Source organism: Chiroxiphia lanceolata, chromosome 25, assembly GCF_009829145.1.
Source record: "Chiroxiphia lanceolata isolate bChiLan1 chromosome 25, bChiLan1.pri, whole genome shotgun sequence".
Lineage (NCBI taxonomy): Eukaryota > Metazoa > Chordata > Aves > Passeriformes > Pipridae > Chiroxiphia > Chiroxiphia lanceolata.
Genome location: NC_045661.1, coordinates 2,405,127 through 2,424,937, shown reverse-complemented (window position 1 = coordinate 2,424,937; position 19,811 = coordinate 2,405,127). Strand labels below are relative to the sequence as shown.

Here is a 19,811-nt window from a genome sequence, read left to right as displayed (position 1 = left end):
TTCAGACACCTGGCAAGGGATCAGATGATTTTGGAGATGGACTCAGGCCATGAGGCTGCAAGAATGAACCACCCCAACAAGCTGTGCTGTTGTCATGACAGGTCACACCACCCTTGTCATGTTCTTGGAAGATAAAGGAAGAAGAAAAATACAAGCTCATGGATTTCAAGAAAGAGAAAACGTAGGCACCCAAAGGCCTGAAGGAATACAATTAAAAATAAAGCAGCTCTTCCCATATGATATTTTCATTTGGATCCACCAGTTCTTGCACTTTATCAGTCTTTCCTGGTTATGTTTTCACAGATTTTTTTTTTTTTTTTTTTTAAGATTTCAGAGCACACTTCCAATTATCACACGTGTTTTCCCCCACCCCCTCATTTTCTAGTCACAATCCCAGGCCTTAAAAACTTTTACTTGTCTGACAGGAGTGGCATGTTTGCATTTTATTAAAAGAGCTTCACGTAATTCAATGGAATTCACTCTACACAAAAAAAGATAATTTTTTTTTTTAAATGACCAAAATTTCAAACATCTATATAAACCAGTTCAACATTTTTGTTTTAGGAACAACACAGGAAAAATGAAGACACACACCTGGCAGAACTGGTGATTGAAATTTGAGCTCCAAAGAAACATAATTGCATCATTAGCCCTGAACAAACTGGCTCACACTTGTGAGGGACCAGGCCTGATCTGGAATTCTTGTGATGGACCAGGCCTGACCTCGAATTCCCCTACAATTCCCACAGACTTTTATGGGAAACAGCAAGTGTTACAGAAATTCATAGTTTTATTTAGCTATATCTTGTGGTTCATGGCATTTCTACGCTCCTTTGAAATTTTATCATCTAAGTGTTTTCCTTTCCAACAACAAATTCCTTTTTTGGTATCTACATCTCGTGGCATTTTTTTTAAAATCTCAGGATAGATAAGGGAAAAAAAACAGTGCAGAGAAATAAAATCCTTAAAACTTTAGCAATTTGCAAGTTCCTAATGCATTGCATTAATGCACTTGTGCTTTTGACAAGAGATGTAAAAACTCTCCCCAGAATAAAAAGAGCTCAGTTGGAGATAACTGAAAATATGTAGTTGAAATCAAGTTCCTTTTCTGTCTTAAGCAAAAGAGTCTGTTAAACCATGATAAGAAATAGCTTGATTTCTAAAACAACATTTTTAAACAGCACATCTGCCACGCTGTCCTTGTACCCACCAGCTGAGCTGACCTCCCCAGGAATGGAATATCCCCCACGGTGTGAGTGAAGCAACTGGATAAAAGTTAGCCCTTTAAATGTGAACATTTTGACTGATCTCTGAAAATTCAAGATGTAGCCCCTAACAAAAAGTAACTCCATTAAAAACCTCTGCATTTAATTTCCTTGCACGTCGTGAACAGAGAGTCAGAACACGAGGGGCGTGTTCCGGAAATCCAGCATTCCCCACTAGCTGACCAGCTTGGGGAGCACGGAACAGAGAGGAATATTGCTACCAGAGTCAGATCCCAAGTTAGCCCTCAGCTTGTTGGCTCCTGCAACCACGGAAGGCAGCCTGGAACCCGTCCCTTGGAAAGAACTTGTGTAGCTGGGGACCCTCCTGTTGGTGGTTCTATCCAAAGGGGGCGGTTTGGGCGCTCGTTTACAAATCCAGGGGTGCCGCAGAGCCTGGCCCGGGGTCATGCGTGCGGCGGGATCCCAGCTGAGGCATTCCTTCAGGAAGTCTATAAACAAGGGGTCATCACAGCCCTTCAGTGCTGTCACCCAGTCCTTGTTCCCTGGAGCTTCCCGAACTTTCCCCCGGCGCGAGCGGCTCCCGTTCAGGGTCACTTTGCCGTCCGCGTGCGTCGTCACGGTGCAGTAGCGAGGGTGACCCTTGGAGTTGATGAAGTTCTTGGCTCGCTTGGACTGATCCAAAAGCTTCTGGGGTGGCATTCCAAGAAGTTCCATCATACAGGCCAGCTGGTCTGCCTCATCCTCCCCAGGAAAAAGAGGGTACCCAGTCAAAAGCTCCACCAGGATACAGCCAAAACTCCACATGTCTATGGGCAACCCGTAGCGGCTTCCCAGGATCACCTCTGGCGCCCGATAGAATCGAGACTGGATGTACGTGTAGACTCTTTGGTGCTCAAAACAGCTGGACCCAAAATCTATAACCTTGATTGCACTCCTCCCGTACTGCTTTAGGAGGATGTTTTCTGGCTTCAAGTCACAGTGGATGATTCTGTTCCTGTAAAGAGCAGCCAAACACTGCAGGATGGAGTGAGCAAACTTCCGCACCAGCTGGAGACCGAAGCCCTGAAACTTATTCTTTTTAATCAGCTCATACAGGTTCACACTCAAGAGCTCGAAGGTCATACAGATGTGGTTCCTAAAGGTGAAGCTTTCCAGCATGTGAATGACATTCATAGTGTCTGTTTTATCCTGCTTCTTCAGGTGCTCCAGGATCCGGATTTCCTCTGCCGCTTGGCGATGGAACCTCTTCTCGTTACGAACCATCTTTAAGGCCAAGTGTTGGTGGAGTTTGTGATCGTAGACTTTGGCAACTTGTCCAAAACTGCCCTTGCCAATGATTTTGAGCACTTCATACCTGTAGGCAAGGTGGTCATGGGGCACGTGGATGTAGCTGCCTTGGTCGTCGTCGTAGCCGCCGTTGTTGGGGCCGCCGATGACTCCTTGTCTCTTTTTTGCAGCTGGACCCACAAAGTAAATCTCAGAAAAATTAAATATCTCTTGCTGCTCATAAGCAGATAACTGGTGCCTGTACTGTTTGACAGCCTGCTCTGGAGCTTGGGAAAGACATCTCAGTGCTCTGCCACCAGTTCTAGAAGAGCTTACGTTGTCTACGATTTTATCTTTTGACAAGGAAGGGAGAGGTCTTTCTAAACCAGAAACTCCTGCACACTGGAGAGAACTGCTCCTTTTGTTGCCAGAGTCCTCAAATAACTGCTCCACTTTGACCTGATTTCCAGGCAGAGACTGATCCTTCATCATGAGTTTGTTGATAGAAACCTACAGACAGAGGAAAAAAAAAGGACTTTAGTTTATCTTTTAAAGCACAGACTAAGAACAAAAGCTACACCAACATAAAACAAAATCACTAACACCAATGTGTTTGGCATTTATTGGGAACAAATATAAAATGCTGGATTAAATTAAGTTACAAGCACAGTTATAAAAAGGTACACAAAGAGAAAGCAACTCACTGAAACAGCACTTGCACGGACGCAACGTGCTTTTGAATCCATAAAGGGAAACCCTAGAGAGCCAAACACTCAGAAAGGACACAATACCTATCTCTAGTCAGCAAACTGCCAGGGAGCAGCTATGTTTAGCTTTAAACGTGGGTGCAGCGACACAACCAACGACAGATGCAACTTGCACCTGTCTGGAACAGGCAACGTAACGTGAACGTGCCGAGAAGCAGCAGGAATATCACACAGACAAGTTGCCAAAGGAAGACAAAGAAACCCCAGCAGGTGACATATGGCTGGTGTGCCCCAGCTGAGAGAGGAGCAGAAGGATGACAGGGCAAGGCAAGGTAAACCATCCTTTAAAAAAAAAAAATCTAACAAATATGTTTTTTCTTTGAAGGGCAAAACATCGTTGTATCCATTGTATGGCAGAATCATAAAAGTCCTGAGCTGGAAGGGACCCACAAGGATCATCCAATCCAACCCCTGACCCTGCAAAGGACACCCCAAAATTCCACTTTGTGCCTGAGAGTGTTGTCCAAACCCTCCTGGAGCTCTGGCAGCCTTGGGGCCGTGCCCACTGCCCTGGGGAGCCTGGTCAGTGCCCAACCACCCTCTGGGGGAAGAACCTTTCCCTGAGATCCAACCTGACCCTGCCCTGTCCCAGCTCCAGCCGCTCCCTTGGGTCCTCTCTGGTCACCACAGAGGAGAGAGAGCTGCACAACTATCTTAAGACAGACTTAGAAGCTTTGAATAATTAAGAATATCTCCTACTCCCACTCAGCTGACAGCAGGCCCTAACCACTGCCTCTCACTAAAATATTTACATCTGAAACGAGCCCACAGAAGGTGAGAAAAACACTGTGAAATGTTTCAAGCTTGTCATTTTTGCAGTTTAGTAAATGCTGCACTCCCCAGAGGTCAGTTCCCCACTAGCACAGCAGTTATTCCCTTTTCTGCTCACTGACACCCCACGCTGACAGACAGCACAGAGGTGTTGTCTCATCCCATGCAGCCCCGAGGAAGCCCTGCCTTTGCAGTGGCAACATCTGTTTTCCATTTTGTCCTTTAATCTAAAAATAAAGATCTCAGACACATGCCAAACCGAATCCCTGAAAACCAAAATAACTATACAGGAATCAAACAAAAAATATAAATAAACCTGTAGCCCCACAGCCATAAAACCAAATTCCTTTTTAGTTACATCCAGTCCAACATCTTGGCTTGGTCAGTAAATAAGGGAAGTGAATGTTCTCGCCAAAAACAACTACACACATCTCTGAAAAGGGTCTGTTTGTTGGTGCTGCCTTCAAATGTTAATTCTTGCTCACCAGCCCCCCAAAAATGGGCATTTCCTGCAGAAGTCAGTGCTTATCGATGGTGAGGAGGGGCCATTGGATACATCCTGCTAAGTTCCACTCCTCTGGGTCCTATCAACCCAAAAATGCAGTGTACTGGGAGAGACACGCCTTTGCAGAGAGTCTGAAGCAAAAACAACAAAGCCCAGCCCTGGTAACTCCGAATAAATGCCTTTTTCTTGGAGCCTGGCTGAACCTCTGAGATAAGAATGACTTTTTTTTTCAGAGCTGGCTAAAAGACTATCCAGTCCAGCAGACCCAAACAGCAAGTTTACAAATAAACAGAAAATATAAACACAGAACTAGGTTCACATTTGTTTTAATATTCTCTGTTCAGGAGCAACAGCAACTCTGCTCATTCTGCTGTTCATAGAAAACATTCTGTACCTTTGAATCCCTAAATAACCAAGGAATTCATTATTCCATTTATCCTGGAACGATTTCTTAATGAAGGAACCTTGGCTTTGGATTTCAAACCTGACTCAACAGTAGTAAGGTCTCAATTTTCATTCTTAGAGGACTCCCAAAATCATTTGCCACGTGATGGTGAGACACAAATATAGATCCATCTTCACTTGAACTCAGAAGAGCTGCACTCAAAGTCACACAACTTCTGGGCAGCACCAGCTTTATTTCACAAACCACAGCTTTTGTTTTACTGGTAAAAGCACTACCAGCAGGCAAGAAATAAGGCTGACAACTCAAACTCTTGCTTACAAAACTTCATTTTCATTGACAAGGAAACAGCCCAATTCCTACACAACTGGCTTTGCAAAAGTGCATCAGATATTTTCTGAACTCTGAATTAAACAGGCTGAATTCAACCCATGTATTCTCCAAGCAGAGAGACTTATGTTCTCCTACAGCTCAGCTGAAGGAATGGGCAGCTGCAGTCACCAGGACTCAATTCTCATGTAACATTACATCCTAACAGAAAAATCTTGCCAGGAAACTAAATATCACTTAAATCCAGATGCTTTCCCATTAAAATTGAGTATCATCCTTGCATGCTGTGCCTCAGTTCCTGCTTCCATGATACCACTGAGGTTGTATTCTATTTATGTATCATCATGGAAAATTGGGCATGTTATAATCCTTAATCTTGCCTTGGGAAGTTAACAGGCTTCAGGGTCAAAATACAGATGAAGATAAGATACACCAGTCAAACAAAATACTCATGGAGTTATACTTGTATTTAACTGGAGAGTTCCATTCTACTGACTTTTGTTCAGTAATGAACAACTGAAGTTACACTACAACTTAAAACAACTGCAATGTTTCCATATCCCTGCAAACAAAAAAACCCAACCAACTACTCTTCAAACTTTCCTGCTCAACAAAACCCTAAATTCCTTCTGCTCTCCCTCAACATTGCCAAAAAGGGAAGACACAGACCCATGCCCGAGTTTGCACAGACCACATTAATGACTAATACCTGTTACCATAAAATCCCACAAGGTGATGATTTCCAAATGCATCTTACTCAGGGACATGTCTATTTTCACTTTTTAGAGAGCGAGACTTTTTTAAGCTCAAGCTCCTTCCCTTCTGCCAGAACTGAACAAGAGCCAAAACACATTAAAAACCCATCTAAAAGACAGATCAGTGTACAAAAGTACAGCTAAACATGACCACTAGTGCTCAGCTGAATCAATTCAAGGAAAGATCTCCCAACTCCACAACTGCTGAGGGAACACAGCCCTTGTGGAGCAGCCTGTTAACACCTTCAGTCCATAAAGAGCTATTTTGGTAGCAGACGAAGTGACAGATAATGCCCAAGTTTTCAGAGGAGAAAGATACTTTTGTGAGATGTTTGGCAGCCATGCAAACCCACACTGCTCCTTCTGCTGTTCCTAAGTACTTATCCGTTGGAATTTTCATGAGGGAAACTAAAATGGAAACGTGCAGGAGGTAAAGCAAAGTGTGTGTGGATTTACTTATCAGCACAAGGTGACATGGCAGAACACTTCAACCCTCTGTAAAGCGACTTTTTTGATTAAAACACAAGCTGAGGACACTCAGATGGGATTCCTGAGGCTGCCAGCAAGTTCTACAGCGAACACAGCACATCACTTTTATGCTTAGTGAACACAATAATGTTAATAAACTACTACAGATCTGCAAAATCCCACTTTTTTTTTGGTCTATAGGGAGATATCTCACTCCTGGATAGTTCTCACAGCCACACAACACAACGTGAAGACACAGATGACTTTGAAATACTCACCTGAGGTCTCGGAAGGGAAGAAGGTCCAGAGGCGCTGCGTTCTTCATTTGAAGGCTCTTGGTATCTTAAATCATCTATCCTCATATAGGAATCATATAATCCATCTCCAAACCTGCCTGGAAATGCCCCATATACAAACCAGTTAGTCACAACCACTCACATTGATAAGAGACAAGAGTCAAACGCTGACATTTATCTCCCTTACCACCTTTTCATCTGCAAAATCATGGATCCTCATTCATTTATTAAAAGATCCTCCAAATTTAACTCTATTTTAATACCGCGACAGAGCCAGAAGCTCTTGGGGAATCCCGATGTGCGACAGCCACTTCTCAATTCAGAGCTCCTCTTTTGTTAATCAAGTTCTGCACTGCGAACACATCCTGGAGAAACCCTGAAAACACCACGCTCCCTGCAGAGACATTTAAACCCACCACGCTGCCTTCAGAAACGCTAAAACCACCACGCTCCGCATCGGTGTTTTTCCCCATTTTAAGCAGGGTAATCCCAAACGAGCACTTAAAACCACTTGATAGCGGGCTATCCTTTAAAGCAGGTTATCCCTTATAGAAAGAGAACGAGATGTGCGAATTACACTTGGGGGGGGGGGGGGGGAAGGAGGAGAAGGCGAACGGGCGGAACCACGCGGGGTTCCCCCGACCCGCAGTGCCCCCCTCCCCTCCCCCGAGCCGCGGGACCCCCTTCCCGCCGCCTCACCCGCTCCGAGCGGCCCCTCCAGCTTCCTGCCGAGCAGCATCGTGTCCGGGGGAACCCCGACCCCGGCCCCGGCCCCATCCCCGGCGGGTCCCGCTGCCCAGCGCCGCCGCCCCGGCCCCGGCCCCGGCCGTTGCCCCGGGAACGGCCCCCGCCCGCCGCCCGCCCGCGCCTGCGCAGCGCGGCCGGGGCGGGTTTGACTCGCACCCAAATCTGCCGAGTTTCGCCTCCTGCTTCTCTCCCCTCTCTCCCCCTTCAACCCCTTAAAGCCTCCCTGGCTCACTTAAGGGAGAAGTGCCGTGAGGCGCGACCGCCCCTGCGATGTGCAGCAAGCCCTCGGCGGTGGTTTGGGTGAGGTTCCAAGTGCGGCGCTGTGGGGGTCTCTCGTGCGAGGATTCTTGCGAGAGTGTATTTGGGTTAAAGTCACCGCTCCCCTGCGAGTCAAGGGCAGTGTTTGCTTAATCGGCGGCTGCTCTGAGGAGCCGCGGGTTTCACACGGGAATCCTGCGTTTGTGAAACAGAACTGGGAGGTAGCAGTGGCGTTTTACAACATCAGGGCTCTCTTACAAGTGTATGTATGTATGGAGTGTATATACTTCACCAAACCTTTATTAAATTAATAGAAAAAATAATAGTAAAGTGTTGTGTTTGTGTGACTTTCTCACTCTCTCCAACTCCCTGACAGGAGGGGTGAGCCGGAGGGAATCGGGCTCTGCTCCCAGGGAACAAGGAGCAGGAGGAGAGGAAAGACCCCCAAGCTGTGCCAGGGGAGGGTCAGGTTGGATACTTGGGGAAAAATTCTCCCTGGAAAGGGTGGTCAGGCCTTGGAAGAGGCTGCCCAGGGAGGTGGTGGAGTCCCCGTCCCTGGAGGTGTCCAAGGCAGGACTGGCCGTGGCCCTCAGTGCTCTGGGCTGGGGGACAAGGTGGGCATCGGGCACGGGGTGGGCTCGGTGATCTTCGAGATCTTTTCCAACCTCCAGGGCCTCTGTGGTCCCGTGAAGGCTGTAGCACTGTATCGCTCCTACCCACTCCACGCTCCTTAACCTCGCGCTAGAAATCAATCAATCAATCCAATCAATCAATCAATCAATCACTAAGAGCCCAGCAAATCGCAGCGAGAACGGCCCCACTGTTAAGAACAAAACAAACACACACACACACACACCGAATCTCCGAGCAGCCCCGTAGCGACGCGGGGCTCGCATCCCCTCCACCTTCGTGCGGGGGGACGGGGCACCGGGACCCCCTCACGGTGTCCGGGGGAGCCGGGAGGGCTCGGCGGGGGCCGCTCGGGAGTTCGGCGCCGTTTCCAGCCGGACGGTTTGTGGGCGCGGACGGCGCCATGGCGGCCGCCGCGGGCTGAGGGGGACGGGCCCGCCATGTTCGCCAGGGCGTTCCGCGTGAGGGCCAACACCGCCATCAAGGGCTCCGATCGGTGAGTGCCGCGCCGGGACCCCACGGGGGACGCGCAGGGAGCGGGCCCGGGCTCGGGGGGCTCGGGGGCTGCGGGCGGCGCTGCCCCCGGGACTCGCCGCTTTCACCTCCTGCTCGTGGTAAACTCCCGGCCGGGGATGGTGCGTTTCGCGTGAAGGTGGTGCGGTATTTAAAGCAGGTTTAATTGAGTTGTTACGGTCGGATGAGGCTTCTGTGCTTATTTATACCGGCTTCTTGTACGTAAAGGGGCTGCAAGCGAGACAGAGAGGGGCTTTGGGTGAGGGCATGGAGTGACAGGACAAGGGGGAATGGCTTAAAGCTGAAAAAGAGTAGGTTTAGACGGGATATTAAGGGGAAATTCCTTCCCTGGGAGGGTGGGGAGGTCCTGGCACAGGTTGCCCAGAGAAGCTGTGGCTGCTCCATCCCTGGAAGTGTCCAAGGCCAGGTTGGACGGGGCTTGGAGCAACCTGGGCTAGTGGAAGGTGTCCCTGCCCATGGCAGGGGGTGGAACCAGATGATCTTTAAGGTCCCTTCCCACCCAAACCATTCCAGGATTCTATAATTCTGCTTCACGTTCCCGAGCAGCGATGCTGGGCTGACTTACTGATCGCTCAGATTCACTTGACAGTTCTGTGAGTGGCCACACGAACCCACTCTGTGCCGGTCATGTAGCCTTAAAATCCAATTAAACGCCAATTAAAACTGGGAGACGGGGAAATCTGGCTGCCCCCTGTTCCCCCTGTGGCTGTGAGTGACGGGCTGAGCAAGTGGGACACTCCCAGGGTTTGTGCTCAGGAGCTCGGAGTAATGAAATCACAGCACAAAACAGAGGCAGAGGCAGCAAACAGGAGCTGTAAGCAGATGTTTAAGGAAGATATGAGCAAGGCAAGTATCTTGGGCCTTTTTCCAGTATTCCTCCACCATGCAGCTCCCTCATTTGTAAACCTGGGCACAAATTCCTCAAATTATCATCTGGGAAAAGGTGGGAATCTCAGGAACAACCAGCAAACTGATCTAGGAATTATTCTAGATGGTCTAGAACAGCTTGGTAACACATTTGTGGCTTCATCATTGCAGGAGAAAGCTACGAAATGATGTTGCAGCAGCTTTTCCCAACTTTAGTGCTGAACAACTGGCTGAGTTTATTCCATACAAGCAAGAGCTCAATGTCATCAAAATATACTGTCACAAAGGGGAGGCCGTCACTGTTTACATGAATCAGAAGAACCCAATACTGTTTGAAGTGGAGAAAGCTCTGTATCCAACAGGTATGGGGAGGGAACTGAAATAATCCTCCCTCTTTATTTAGCTTTCTCCAAAATATTTCCTTGACTTAAGTACTTATCTGTTAAGTACAACTTACTGTTGTGTCTGTACACTTCATAATCTCTAGTGCATTTATTCTACCAACAACCCTGGAACTGGGCAGTGAATTACTCTAGTATTCTATGCTTTTATTTTTCTCATATGCAGTCTTACCTGTTGCAGTGGCATTTTAGCTCAAAGTGTCTGTGATTGAAGGAAAATAATGCAAAAATTTATCTGTAATCTTCATAATAATTCATAAGAACTTGAATCAATTAGCAGTTTGCTTTTCTCCATCACATCTAATAATTATTGCAGGATTATCCTAACTTCAGATTTCTTGATTTTTTTTTTTTTGAAATTTGGTTCTGTTTTGGGACAGTGTACTCTCTGTGGGCCTACCCAGATCTTCTCCCTGCCTTTTCAACATGGCCCCCTGTGCTACAGAAACTTGCAGGAGGAGCAGGTAAGAGAACCAGAACTCTGTGACTTTGCACTGCAAAAAAGAGTTGCCTTCAGGTTTTTTGGTTTTTTTTTTTTTTTGGTCTTATCTTTCCCAGTGGCAAAAATATACCTGAAACAAGTATAAAGAATTAAGTACTCGAAGGTAATTCGTGGTGGTGTCCTAAAAAGGAAAATAAATTAGCTGTAAAAAAAAAAGATTTATGAATGAAACAAAGTAGGTTAAGCTGTTTAAATGCAGTAACCTGTTCCACGTGGGAGTCTCAGATTTGGAGATGCTTCTCAGGGTGATGAGCAGCTCTGAACTGGGACACAGAGCTGCCTGAGCCACTGGTCTGTCTCTTTTATAACTTCCCTTGAGCAGCTGAGTTCCTTTGCTCCCACCCTGCTTCCTGTCAGTTCTGAGGCGAACTAACTCATCCTGTGGATAAATTCACAGAGGTGAGTTTATATTGGAACCTGCAGTTGCAAGCACTGTCAGGTAAATTGTGGATTGTGCAGGTGAGGTTTGAGTTGAATTCCTGGGCTACTGGCTCTACCACCTCATTATGGATCAAGACTAACAAGAAAGGAGTCTGTTTTCTGGAACCTGCTTTGGATGCAGTTCAGCCTCAGGAGAATCAGGTCATTATAAACTTTAAATTGCTGAACTGCTCAAGCAGAAAAAGATTAAATTGTAGCTGCTGCAGCCTTGTTCTGTACCTGGCAGCGTTCACGTAGGAAGAGATGTGATTTTCCATTACACAGTGTCTAAAGTACAACTCGGGTCCCTTTGTTTGCTTTTGGGAAAATAAAGTGCTTGAATGTGTGGCTGTGATAGACATCTGAGCAAGCCTGGCTGCTGACTTGTAATGACCCAGTTTCTGGGGGGAAAATAAAAAGACCTACTAATGGGGGAAGGACGTGGATGAAAGGGCTGTGGGTCATTCATCGCCCATGGCAACCAGGCTACCTCTGGGTAGGATCCAAAGATAAGAAGCTGCCCAGGAGACAATGGCCACAAAGGCAGTGGGAGAGGTAGAGCCACTTCTCAGAAGGGAGAGGAAAGGCATGAGCAGTTCTGCAGACGTGGAGTGGGGGGGAGCAGATTTGGGGAGCAGTCAGTTACAAGGAAAAGCATAGTAGTGCTTTTCCTGATATCTCTTCCATGAATTCCAGTATCTCCCATCTGCCCTGGTTACTGACATAATTTAATGCTACTTACCTGGTCCCATTTAGGTCTTTATGTGGTTTCTGTCCTCAGCAGTGTGGAGCTTTGGTTGCAGTTGCAGAGTTCATTCTAGATTGGCTGAAAGTATTTCTGAGAGTGAAGGGGGAGAAAAAAAATCTTGTTGGCTTCTTCAGCATACACATTAAATGTGGGATGCTGAGGAAAAATGGGTGAGATGCCTTCAAAAGCACACAAGTCAGTGCAAAGAGCTGCTGTGGGGGAGAGCAGGTGCCCTTTACACAGTTTGGTGATGGCATCATGCCATGCCAACCATCCTTTACTCACATGCCAGGCTGCTCATCCCAGGTGTGGAAAGCTGAAGGAGGCAGGTGTACAGTTTCTGTCCAGATCAGCGAGGAGATGGTGAAGGCATCTTCCTGAGAATGCCCAGCTGAGTGCAGCTGCTCTGTCACATCCAGGAGGGCTGGGGCACCAGTGGCAAATCTCAGGCAATTTTCAGGGAGAGAGCTGCTGGGATAACTTGCCCTTGGCACAGGAGAGAGGAAATTATTCCAGATACATCTCCTTGTTCCTTTCTCTTTTCATGTCATTAATGAGGAGTGATGCTCTCTAGGCTGGGAGCTCGTACCTTTCTGTTCAAAACAGTCCCTCAGGCCTGAGCAAGCTCTGCAGTTTTTTGGGATGTGCCCAGCACCCTTATGAACTGGATCCCTTACTCCACAGGGAAGAAGTGCTGCCTTACTAGGAGAACTGGAGAATGAGGTTTTCTCTGCCATGTGCTCAGCTGAGAACAGGCTCGTGTTTCTGCTGAGTAACAGGAGGGAGGGAGTGGAGGAGGTGGTGGCTGAGCCTTTCATTGAGAAATGGATGCTCTTCACTCTTCCCTCAGATCTGATGCTGCCAGGAGTTGTGGTGCCATCTTCTGGCTTCCCTCAGGTGGAGCAGGGCACACTCTGTGCTGTCACCCTCCTGGGAAACAGGTACAGGGGATTCTTTATTTCTCATCCTTTTTAGAAAGCAAAAATGAAACAAATGAAATTTTTTTTTTTTTTTTTTAAACAGGAAGCCTCTGGGGTTTTTGAGACCATCAAAGCAGAATTGTTCCCATGCATTTATCTGATGCACTGTGGACTTAAAAAATGGAAAATACAGCAGGAAAAAAAGAAATCCACTTAACTTTTTGGGTGGATTTGAGCTGAGGTGGACAGCTTTGTAAATTGGTTCTTTTGGACTGGTGGGGGCACGACTGGTAGATTTGTTTTGAAACAGAGCAATTTTTTTTGCAAAAAATTGGATTCTACACAATTGTCTTTCTGTCTGTGAAATTCTGAGTGAGGGAGCAGTGCTAAAGCTGTTGTTTTTCCCCTCACTGCTAATCTCTTTTGGCAGTGCATGCACTTCTGGTAATTTATTAAAAGCAAGAATCTGTGACTGCACAACCTTCACTTCATCCCAGCTGCACATATCCTTGGGATTCTTTGGAAGACTTTGCACAGCAGAAAGATAACCATAGACCACACAGATGCTTAAAAAAAACCCCCAGGTTCTAAAGAGCAAGGATGTTATAAAAGAAATTCAGTGTATCCCAGTGGCACAGCCTGTCCAACAGCACAGTGTGTCTGTGGTCCTGCCCTGACATTCCCTTCTTTTCCCAGGGCTCCTGTGGCAGTTGCAGTTGCCACCATGTCCACTGCACAAATGCTGGCTGCTGGAATGAAGGGGAAGGGCTTTGCTGTGCTGCACACTTACCTGGATCACCTCTGGTGGGTACCTTGCCAGGCCTTTGGGAGGATGAGTAACAAGTCCCACTGTTCACTAAAATCAAAATCCGTGCCCCACTGGTCAGGTCAACTTATTGAGTTATTTGGGTACAGCTTAGATATGACCATTATTAAGGTTTCAGCTGCTTGATTTGGCTGACCACAGTTTTCTGACAGAAGCAGGTGCCTGTCCTGACATCTCTCCTTTATGTATATTGGAAATAGATATATAAAATTATTCACTTGATTCAGTTCCTTCAGCCTGAGTGTAATTATTATGGAAATGAAGTTAGAGCAGTCCTGCTACCCTTATTTTAGAAAATCTTGTCCAATGCCAGGTTGGATGGGGCCCTGAGAAACCTGGTCTAGTGAGGATTTGCTGTCTAATTTGGCAATCCTAGAGCAGAACTGGACAAAAGCAGATAAAACTGGGGAAAGCCAATGGAAGTGTCCAAGGCCTGGTTGGATGGGGCTTGGAGCAACCTGGAATAGTGGAAAGTGTCCATGCCCATGGCAGGAGGTGGAATGAGGTGAGCTTTAAGGTCCCTTCCAACCAAAATCATTCTGTGATTGAAATTAAAATAATTTTTGCTTATAATCAGTCAACTGTGCCAATCTCAACCAAATAAATGAGTTGCTCTGCATTTAGATTCAACTGGTCTGCCCAGTTTTAAATTAAGATTGATGGGGGAACATAAGAGTTTATGGAGGAAGATGAGTTAAAGTTAAATTTTATAGTTTTGAGAATGCAGAAAAACATCTGTGCAGCTGCCAGTGCCTTGTTTTCTCAGGGTGACATTTGTTCATTGCCCTGTGGGTTTCAAAGCTGCGTTTTCTTCCTTTTATAGGGAATATGGTGACAAATCTTATCCTCCTGCCTTAGCTCCCTTGGTCCCAGATTGTGCTGGAGATGAGGAAGAGCAGGAGGGGAAAGAGCCTGTCAGCAGCTTCCCCCCTGACCCAGTGCAGCACGTGGACATGGGGGATTTGAGCCTGAAGGAGCAAGACACTTGTGCAGAACTGCTGGGAAAGGAGGAATCCCATGAGAACAGAGCTGCAGAACCAGCTGAAAATGCCAGCACAGAGGATCAGCAGCAACCTGAAGACACCAGGACTCCACAAGGTATTTTGGCACCCAAATGAAACCAGACTGTGCCCCTTTGGTTTGCTGAAGCCCACAAACAACTCACAGCCTACTTGTCCTTTTTTTTTTTTTCTTCCCCCTGCAGAGCAAATGGATGCTTTATTTAATCAGTGCTTTTTTCATGCCTTAAAATGCAAAGTGAAGAAGTCAGATCTCCCTCTGCTCACCAGCACATTCCTACGAAGCCACATGTTCTCCTGCTGGTAGGTGGTACAAGGATTGCCTTGGGATTTGCATGCTGGGATTTGGGCTTTAAAACATGGAGATTGATATTTAGGATGAAGGTTTTTGACTCAAAAGTAGAATCCAGTCCTTATCTACGATGATCTAAGATTATGCTCACTTCTGACATCAAATGCTTTGATCAAATATAATCCTTACATCAAATACTTGGATGTAAGGATTGTCCAGACCTGGATCTGCACTTGGTAGCCAACTTGAGCTGCCTGACACTTGTTTCAGGATGATTTATTCACCTGAATGGCTGTTTGCCTGTCCACAAGAACATCAGCACTAGTTTCACTCATCATGTTCTATTTATTAGCTTCTTAAGTAATTCTTTCTCTGTGTGATTTGTATTTCTACTGTTAAGAACTTCTAGCCTAAGTAGCAAGATTTAAGAAGAAATGAAGGGTGACTTATAACTAAAGAACTTTTAAAAAATCCATTTGTAGCCCTGCTGGACAACAACTGGACATAAAGAAATCAAGCTATAAGAAGGTGAGATTTTTCTGGTGGGTGTATTTTTTTCCCCAATAATTTAAATAAGAAACAGGAGGAAAGAAAAAGGTTGAAGTCAGAATTGTTCAAGTGTTAGTAAAACATGCAAACCAAAAAAAATACCTAGAAGCTGTTCTTAAAAGCCAGGTTCTTTTTCTCAGCTCTCTGCTCCTGGGGGATCCAGGGGGAAAAGTAATTATCTTGAAGGCATGAGCATGGATCTGCTTGGAATGCAGCTAATGCTGCCACCATGTACTGAGACCTACCAAAGGAACACTTGCTTTTACTCTGTTTTACAGAGGCACTCACTGCTCCTCGGCAATTGAGAAGCAAAGGTGTGGGATGTGGGTTTTTTCTTCTTTAAAAGAAGTTTTTCTGATTTAGCAAGTAAGTTTAGGGTAGTCAGAAACACGTGAACAGCAACTTAAGATGCTTGACTCCACATTTCTGATGGTTGTTTCCTTCAGTTCTCTAAATTCCTGCAATCCATGCAGAACCAGAAGATCCTACAAGTGAAGGAGCTGAACAAAGGTGTGGAGAGCATTGTGGAAGTGGACTGGAAACACCCAGAGTACGTAGAATATCCCAGTCTTTAAACAAGTTGGTAATCTCTGAAATAAGGGAGTGGAACCTGCTGCTTCCAGCTCTATTTCCTATACTCTGCTTGAATTCCTGAATAGCTGTAGAGCCCTCATTTCCTGATTTTAATATGCTCTTGAGGGGTTTTATACCCTCTTTCTGCACCTAATTTCTTATGTTTCCTGCTCTTGTAAAGTTCTTCCAGGTTAACTGGACTCCCAGTGCAATGGAAGTGAGAACTTTCAATCCCTTTCACTCACACCAAACAATCCTTATTTCAGCATTAAAGCATTTGCAGTCCCTGAAGGATCTTCTTCAGCCTCTGCTGCCCAAGACAGCAAGAATGAAGATGGGGAACAAGTGTACCATGCCCCTGAAATCATTCCTCTTTATGGGGTCTCAACCCAAATGGTCCCACTCTTCCAGGAGTCTGGACACGGGTAAGCACTGGAGAAGTACAACAAAACCATTGTTACATGAAGAGAGGGACAAACAAACCTCATACCATTTATCTGCCCTCCTGGGGAGGGCCCTGCCAGGCTGGGATGCCACTCAAGAAGAGATTCAGTGCTTCAAAAAGGGAAGAAAGATGAGAGGCTGTGGCAGCTGCTTTCAGCAAGTGCATCACTTCTCCCACAGCTGAGGAGGTGATAGCTCAAGTGTCAAAATTGATATGTTTTACTTGGATTGTCTTAATTTCCCATTGGATGAAGCATATCCTGCCCACCCACATGTGGTTTACTTGAAAGAGGTATTTTAAAGAACTCACTTACCTCCTTGTGCCCTTACCTTGCCTGCTTTGGTGTAGTTTAGGTTGTACTCAGTCTTTCTTCAGCTGAGGCTTTGTGTGCATTAGGGTCATCCCCCCAGACTAGGCTCCCAAAACAAGTTTAGAATCTCTGTAATTATTGCTCTGAGCCTTTAATCTCAGTACAGCAACTGAGGCATAGCAAGAAACCACTTTTTAGCAGATAAATATCAGTATTTTGCTGTTGCTACTGAATGCAATCAGGGTAGTTGCTGTTTGTGACATAGTGCCAGAACCCAGCATTCAGATAATTAAAGTAATAAGTTCCAAATGTTCTTTCTCTTTAGAAAAGGCAGCGTCCTCTCAAGCAGTGAGGTGAGAGACATCATCATTAACTATGTGAAGACTAACGAGTTGGTGGATGAATCAAACAAAAAGTGAGTTTTCCTGCCCTCATGCTGAAATTAGAGGGCAAAAGTGATTTGTTTCTAATGCATGTTTTTGTTTTGTAGCCTTGTGAAGGTGAATGCCATTCTGTGTGATTGCCTGTTAGAAAAATCAGAACAAGATGAGATCTCACACCTTACATGGGATGACCTCTTGAGCAGGTGATTGTTTTCCCAGTTTTCAGAATCACACAGGTTTATTGCATGCAACTCAAAGCCACATGTTGGGAGCTGTTAAAGTTTTAACTTCCTGCTGGTAATACAACAAAAGTAGCCAGAGACCTCCACTTGAAGGATCTCATTCTTTATTTAATGAGTAGATACAATTAACTACTGTTGGAGGGTTTTTTTGTTTACCTGGTAACCACTTATCAAGGAACACTTCCTAAACAAACAGTGGCTGGTTCTGTGTATAATCCATGTGTACATATTTATAAAGTCATCTTTGCAGTAGATAACTGAACATGCCCTTTGTAGGTAGTCAGCTTGCTCCTCTGTGCAGCACAACTTCAGAGACTCCCAGAATGGGTTGGGTTGGAAGGGATCTTAAGGATCATCTCATTCCAGCCCCTGCCATGGGCAGGGACACCTCCCACTAGCCCAGGTTGCTCCAACCTGGCCTTGGACACTTCCAGGGATGGGGCAGCCACAGCTTCTCTGGGCAACCTGTGCCAAAGCCTCCCCACCCTCACAGGGAAGAATTCCTTCCCAATATCCTCTTTCAGCTTTAGACAACTTTTGCATTTATGACCTAACTCCAGCTTTTAGATCTAAAAGCCCCAAGTATCTGACACAAGATCATTTCCATATATTTTGCCTAAATATATTCAGTGTCTTTATTACCTTGAGTTTCTTCATCACACCATGTTTCAGAGGCTCCTCCAGCTGCTTCCTTTGTTTCTGAACCCAGCTTTGCTCGTGGATCAGGAACACAATTTATGCTGAATTTTAAACTGAAGTTGCTTCACCAGTCTGTGAAGAACAGCTGAACAGTAGATTAAAGGCCAAATGAAATAAGGTTTTTCCTCTGCAAGAACTAATTTGTACCTGGTAAAACTTAATCATCTAAGCTATAATTTTTGTGAGTCAGTAGACTTGCTTTCTTTTTAGTCACTCCCTTTCTTTAAATCATAGCTGGGATGCAGATCTTTTCAGGAGACCATCTTTCATTATCTTCTTAAGATACAAATTCTTATTCCACGTACAGTCTTGGCTTTCTTGTACTTCCAAAAACCTGTGAGAGGCTGCACAATGAACTGCTGTACTGAGTAATTGGGTGTCTAAACTTTATTCAGGTGCCTTGAACGACTGCAGCCCTTCCACCAGGTGACATTTTCCGGACAAGAACCTGTTGTGAGGAAAGGATACATCGCACACATCGACATAAGCATAGCCCAGAGATCATCAAATAAGAAGGTAAAAAAGAGAACTGAAATTAGGGTGTTTGGGCAGAAGCCCAGATCCCAAGAGCAGCTTTGGCAGCTCCTTTTTCTGGGCTGAGGGAGCCGTGATTTGCTGATTCCTCCAGCAGGGGTGTCTGAAATCCTCATTAAACCCCCAGGTGACAATTATCAAGAACCTGGAGCCGTATGGTCTGGACCCACAGTGTGTGGCCAACACCCTGCAACAGAAAGCCCAAGCCAGTGCCACCCTCAACCCGGTACCAGGAGCAAAAGACAGAGTTCAGGTCCAGATCCAAGGGAACCAAATCCATCACCTGGCCAAGATCCTGCTGGGTGAGTGGATCCTGGGGCTGGGCCGGGGCTGGTTGCAGCGGGAATGTGATTTTAATTCTCAAGCTTGTTCACCTGAAGTGAGTGAACTCTTGCTTGTGTTGCAGAGGAGTATCAGCTCCCTAGGAAATACATCCGAGGCCTGGAGAAGGCTCCAAAGCTCGGCCGGAAGAAGTAGGAGGAAAATCTGCTGTTCACAGGAGTGTTTTCTGCCAACAAATGGAGGATCATGTGCAGGCCCTGTTCGTTCAAAAACGAGTCCTGGATGTTTACAAGGTCTGGAATTCACCCAAATAATGATATTGCTCCAGGTGTTCATTTTTCATGAAAATAAAAAGCTCAATAAAACCCCTGGGTTTATATCCTTTTGTGATATTTTGTGGGAGTTCCTACTGAAGCACTGATTTTCTGGCTGCAGTGGCTTTTGGGTAGTTTAACATTCTTGCTTTGCATCTTTGATCAAGGGCATGTGATAAAATGTGAGCAAAATGCATTCCAACACATCATCCTGGGACAGCCTCAGTGCTCTGCCATAATTATGTTTGTCAGAAGTAAAACCCATTTGCCTTTAGATTTTAGCCTTTTAAACATTTCCAGGTAACAAAACAGACATTTCAGCACTGAGAACAAACTCTATTAGCTGGACTTTCATGGTTTATGTTATTTATATATATATAAATACATTTTAATGTATGACATTAGCTGTAATTTATCACAGGTAACAGTTCTGTTAAACCCAGCTGCAATATTAAGAAAGATTAATGGAACACTCGGGTCAGGTTCCACAGATGTTCTATAGCTCTTAAACACTTTACAGTAGGGTTAG

The 19,811-nt window shown here is 45.6% G+C and overlaps 2 protein-coding genes across 2 annotated transcripts; one reads left to right on the top strand and one right to left on the bottom strand.

Moving 5' to 3' along the window:
* Window positions 1-240: 240 nt before the first annotated feature.
* Window positions 241-7,603, bottom strand: DYRK3 (dual specificity tyrosine phosphorylation regulated kinase 3). The gene is made up of 3 exons (XM_032710785.1): window positions 7,487-7,603; window positions 6,770-6,885; window positions 241-3,002 (listed from the first exon to the last, which is right to left on the bottom strand). The coding sequence occupies exons 1-3, from the start codon at window positions 7,524-7,526 to the stop codon at window positions 1,440-1,442; spliced, it is 1,719 nt and encodes a 572-aa protein (XP_032566676.1). The 5' UTR covers window positions 7,527-7,603; the 3' UTR covers window positions 241-1,439.
* A 1,185-nt stretch (window positions 7,604-8,788) lies between these two features.
* EIF2D (eukaryotic translation initiation factor 2D) lies at window positions 8,789-19,333 on the top strand. Its single transcript, XM_032710504.1, has 15 exons — window positions 8,789-8,918; window positions 9,995-10,185; window positions 10,605-10,688; window positions 12,745-12,835; window positions 13,511-13,618; window positions 14,464-14,738; window positions 14,845-14,962; window positions 15,434-15,479; window positions 15,947-16,050; window positions 16,340-16,498; window positions 17,154-17,243; window positions 17,319-17,414; window positions 18,548-18,668; window positions 18,814-18,988; window positions 19,093-19,333. The coding sequence occupies exons 1-15, from the start codon at window positions 8,863-8,865 to the stop codon at window positions 19,161-19,163; spliced, it is 1,785 nt and encodes a 594-aa protein (XP_032566395.1). The 5' UTR covers window positions 8,789-8,862; the 3' UTR covers window positions 19,164-19,333.
* Window positions 19,334-19,811: the final 478 nt, after the last annotated feature.

Bases quoted from the DNA above. Each gene is read 5' to 3' on its own strand.
- EIF2D (XM_032710504.1), top strand. From the start codon at position 8,863: ATGTTCGCCAGGGCGTTCCGCGTGAGGGCCAACACCGCCATCAAGGGC. The intron at 10,186-10,604 runs GTATGGGGAGGG...GTTTTGGGACAG, and splicing joins GAAAGCTCTGTATCCAACAG to TGTACTCTCTGTGGGCCTAC. The intron at 15,480-15,946 runs GTGAGATTTTTC...TGTTTCCTTCAG, and splicing joins AGAAATCAAGCTATAAGAAG to TTCTCTAAATTCCTGCAATC.
- DYRK3 (XM_032710785.1), bottom strand. From the start codon at position 7,526: ATGCTGCTCGGCAGGAAGCTGGAGGGGCCGCTCGGAGCGG. The intron at 6,886-7,486 runs GTGAGGCGGCGG...GGGCATTTCCAG, and splicing joins GGAGGGGCCGCTCGGAGCGG to GCAGGTTTGGAGATGGATTA. The intron at 3,003-6,769 runs GTGAGTATTTCA...CTCTGTCTGTAG, and splicing joins CTTCCCTTCCGAGACCTCAG to GTTTCTATCAACAAACTCAT.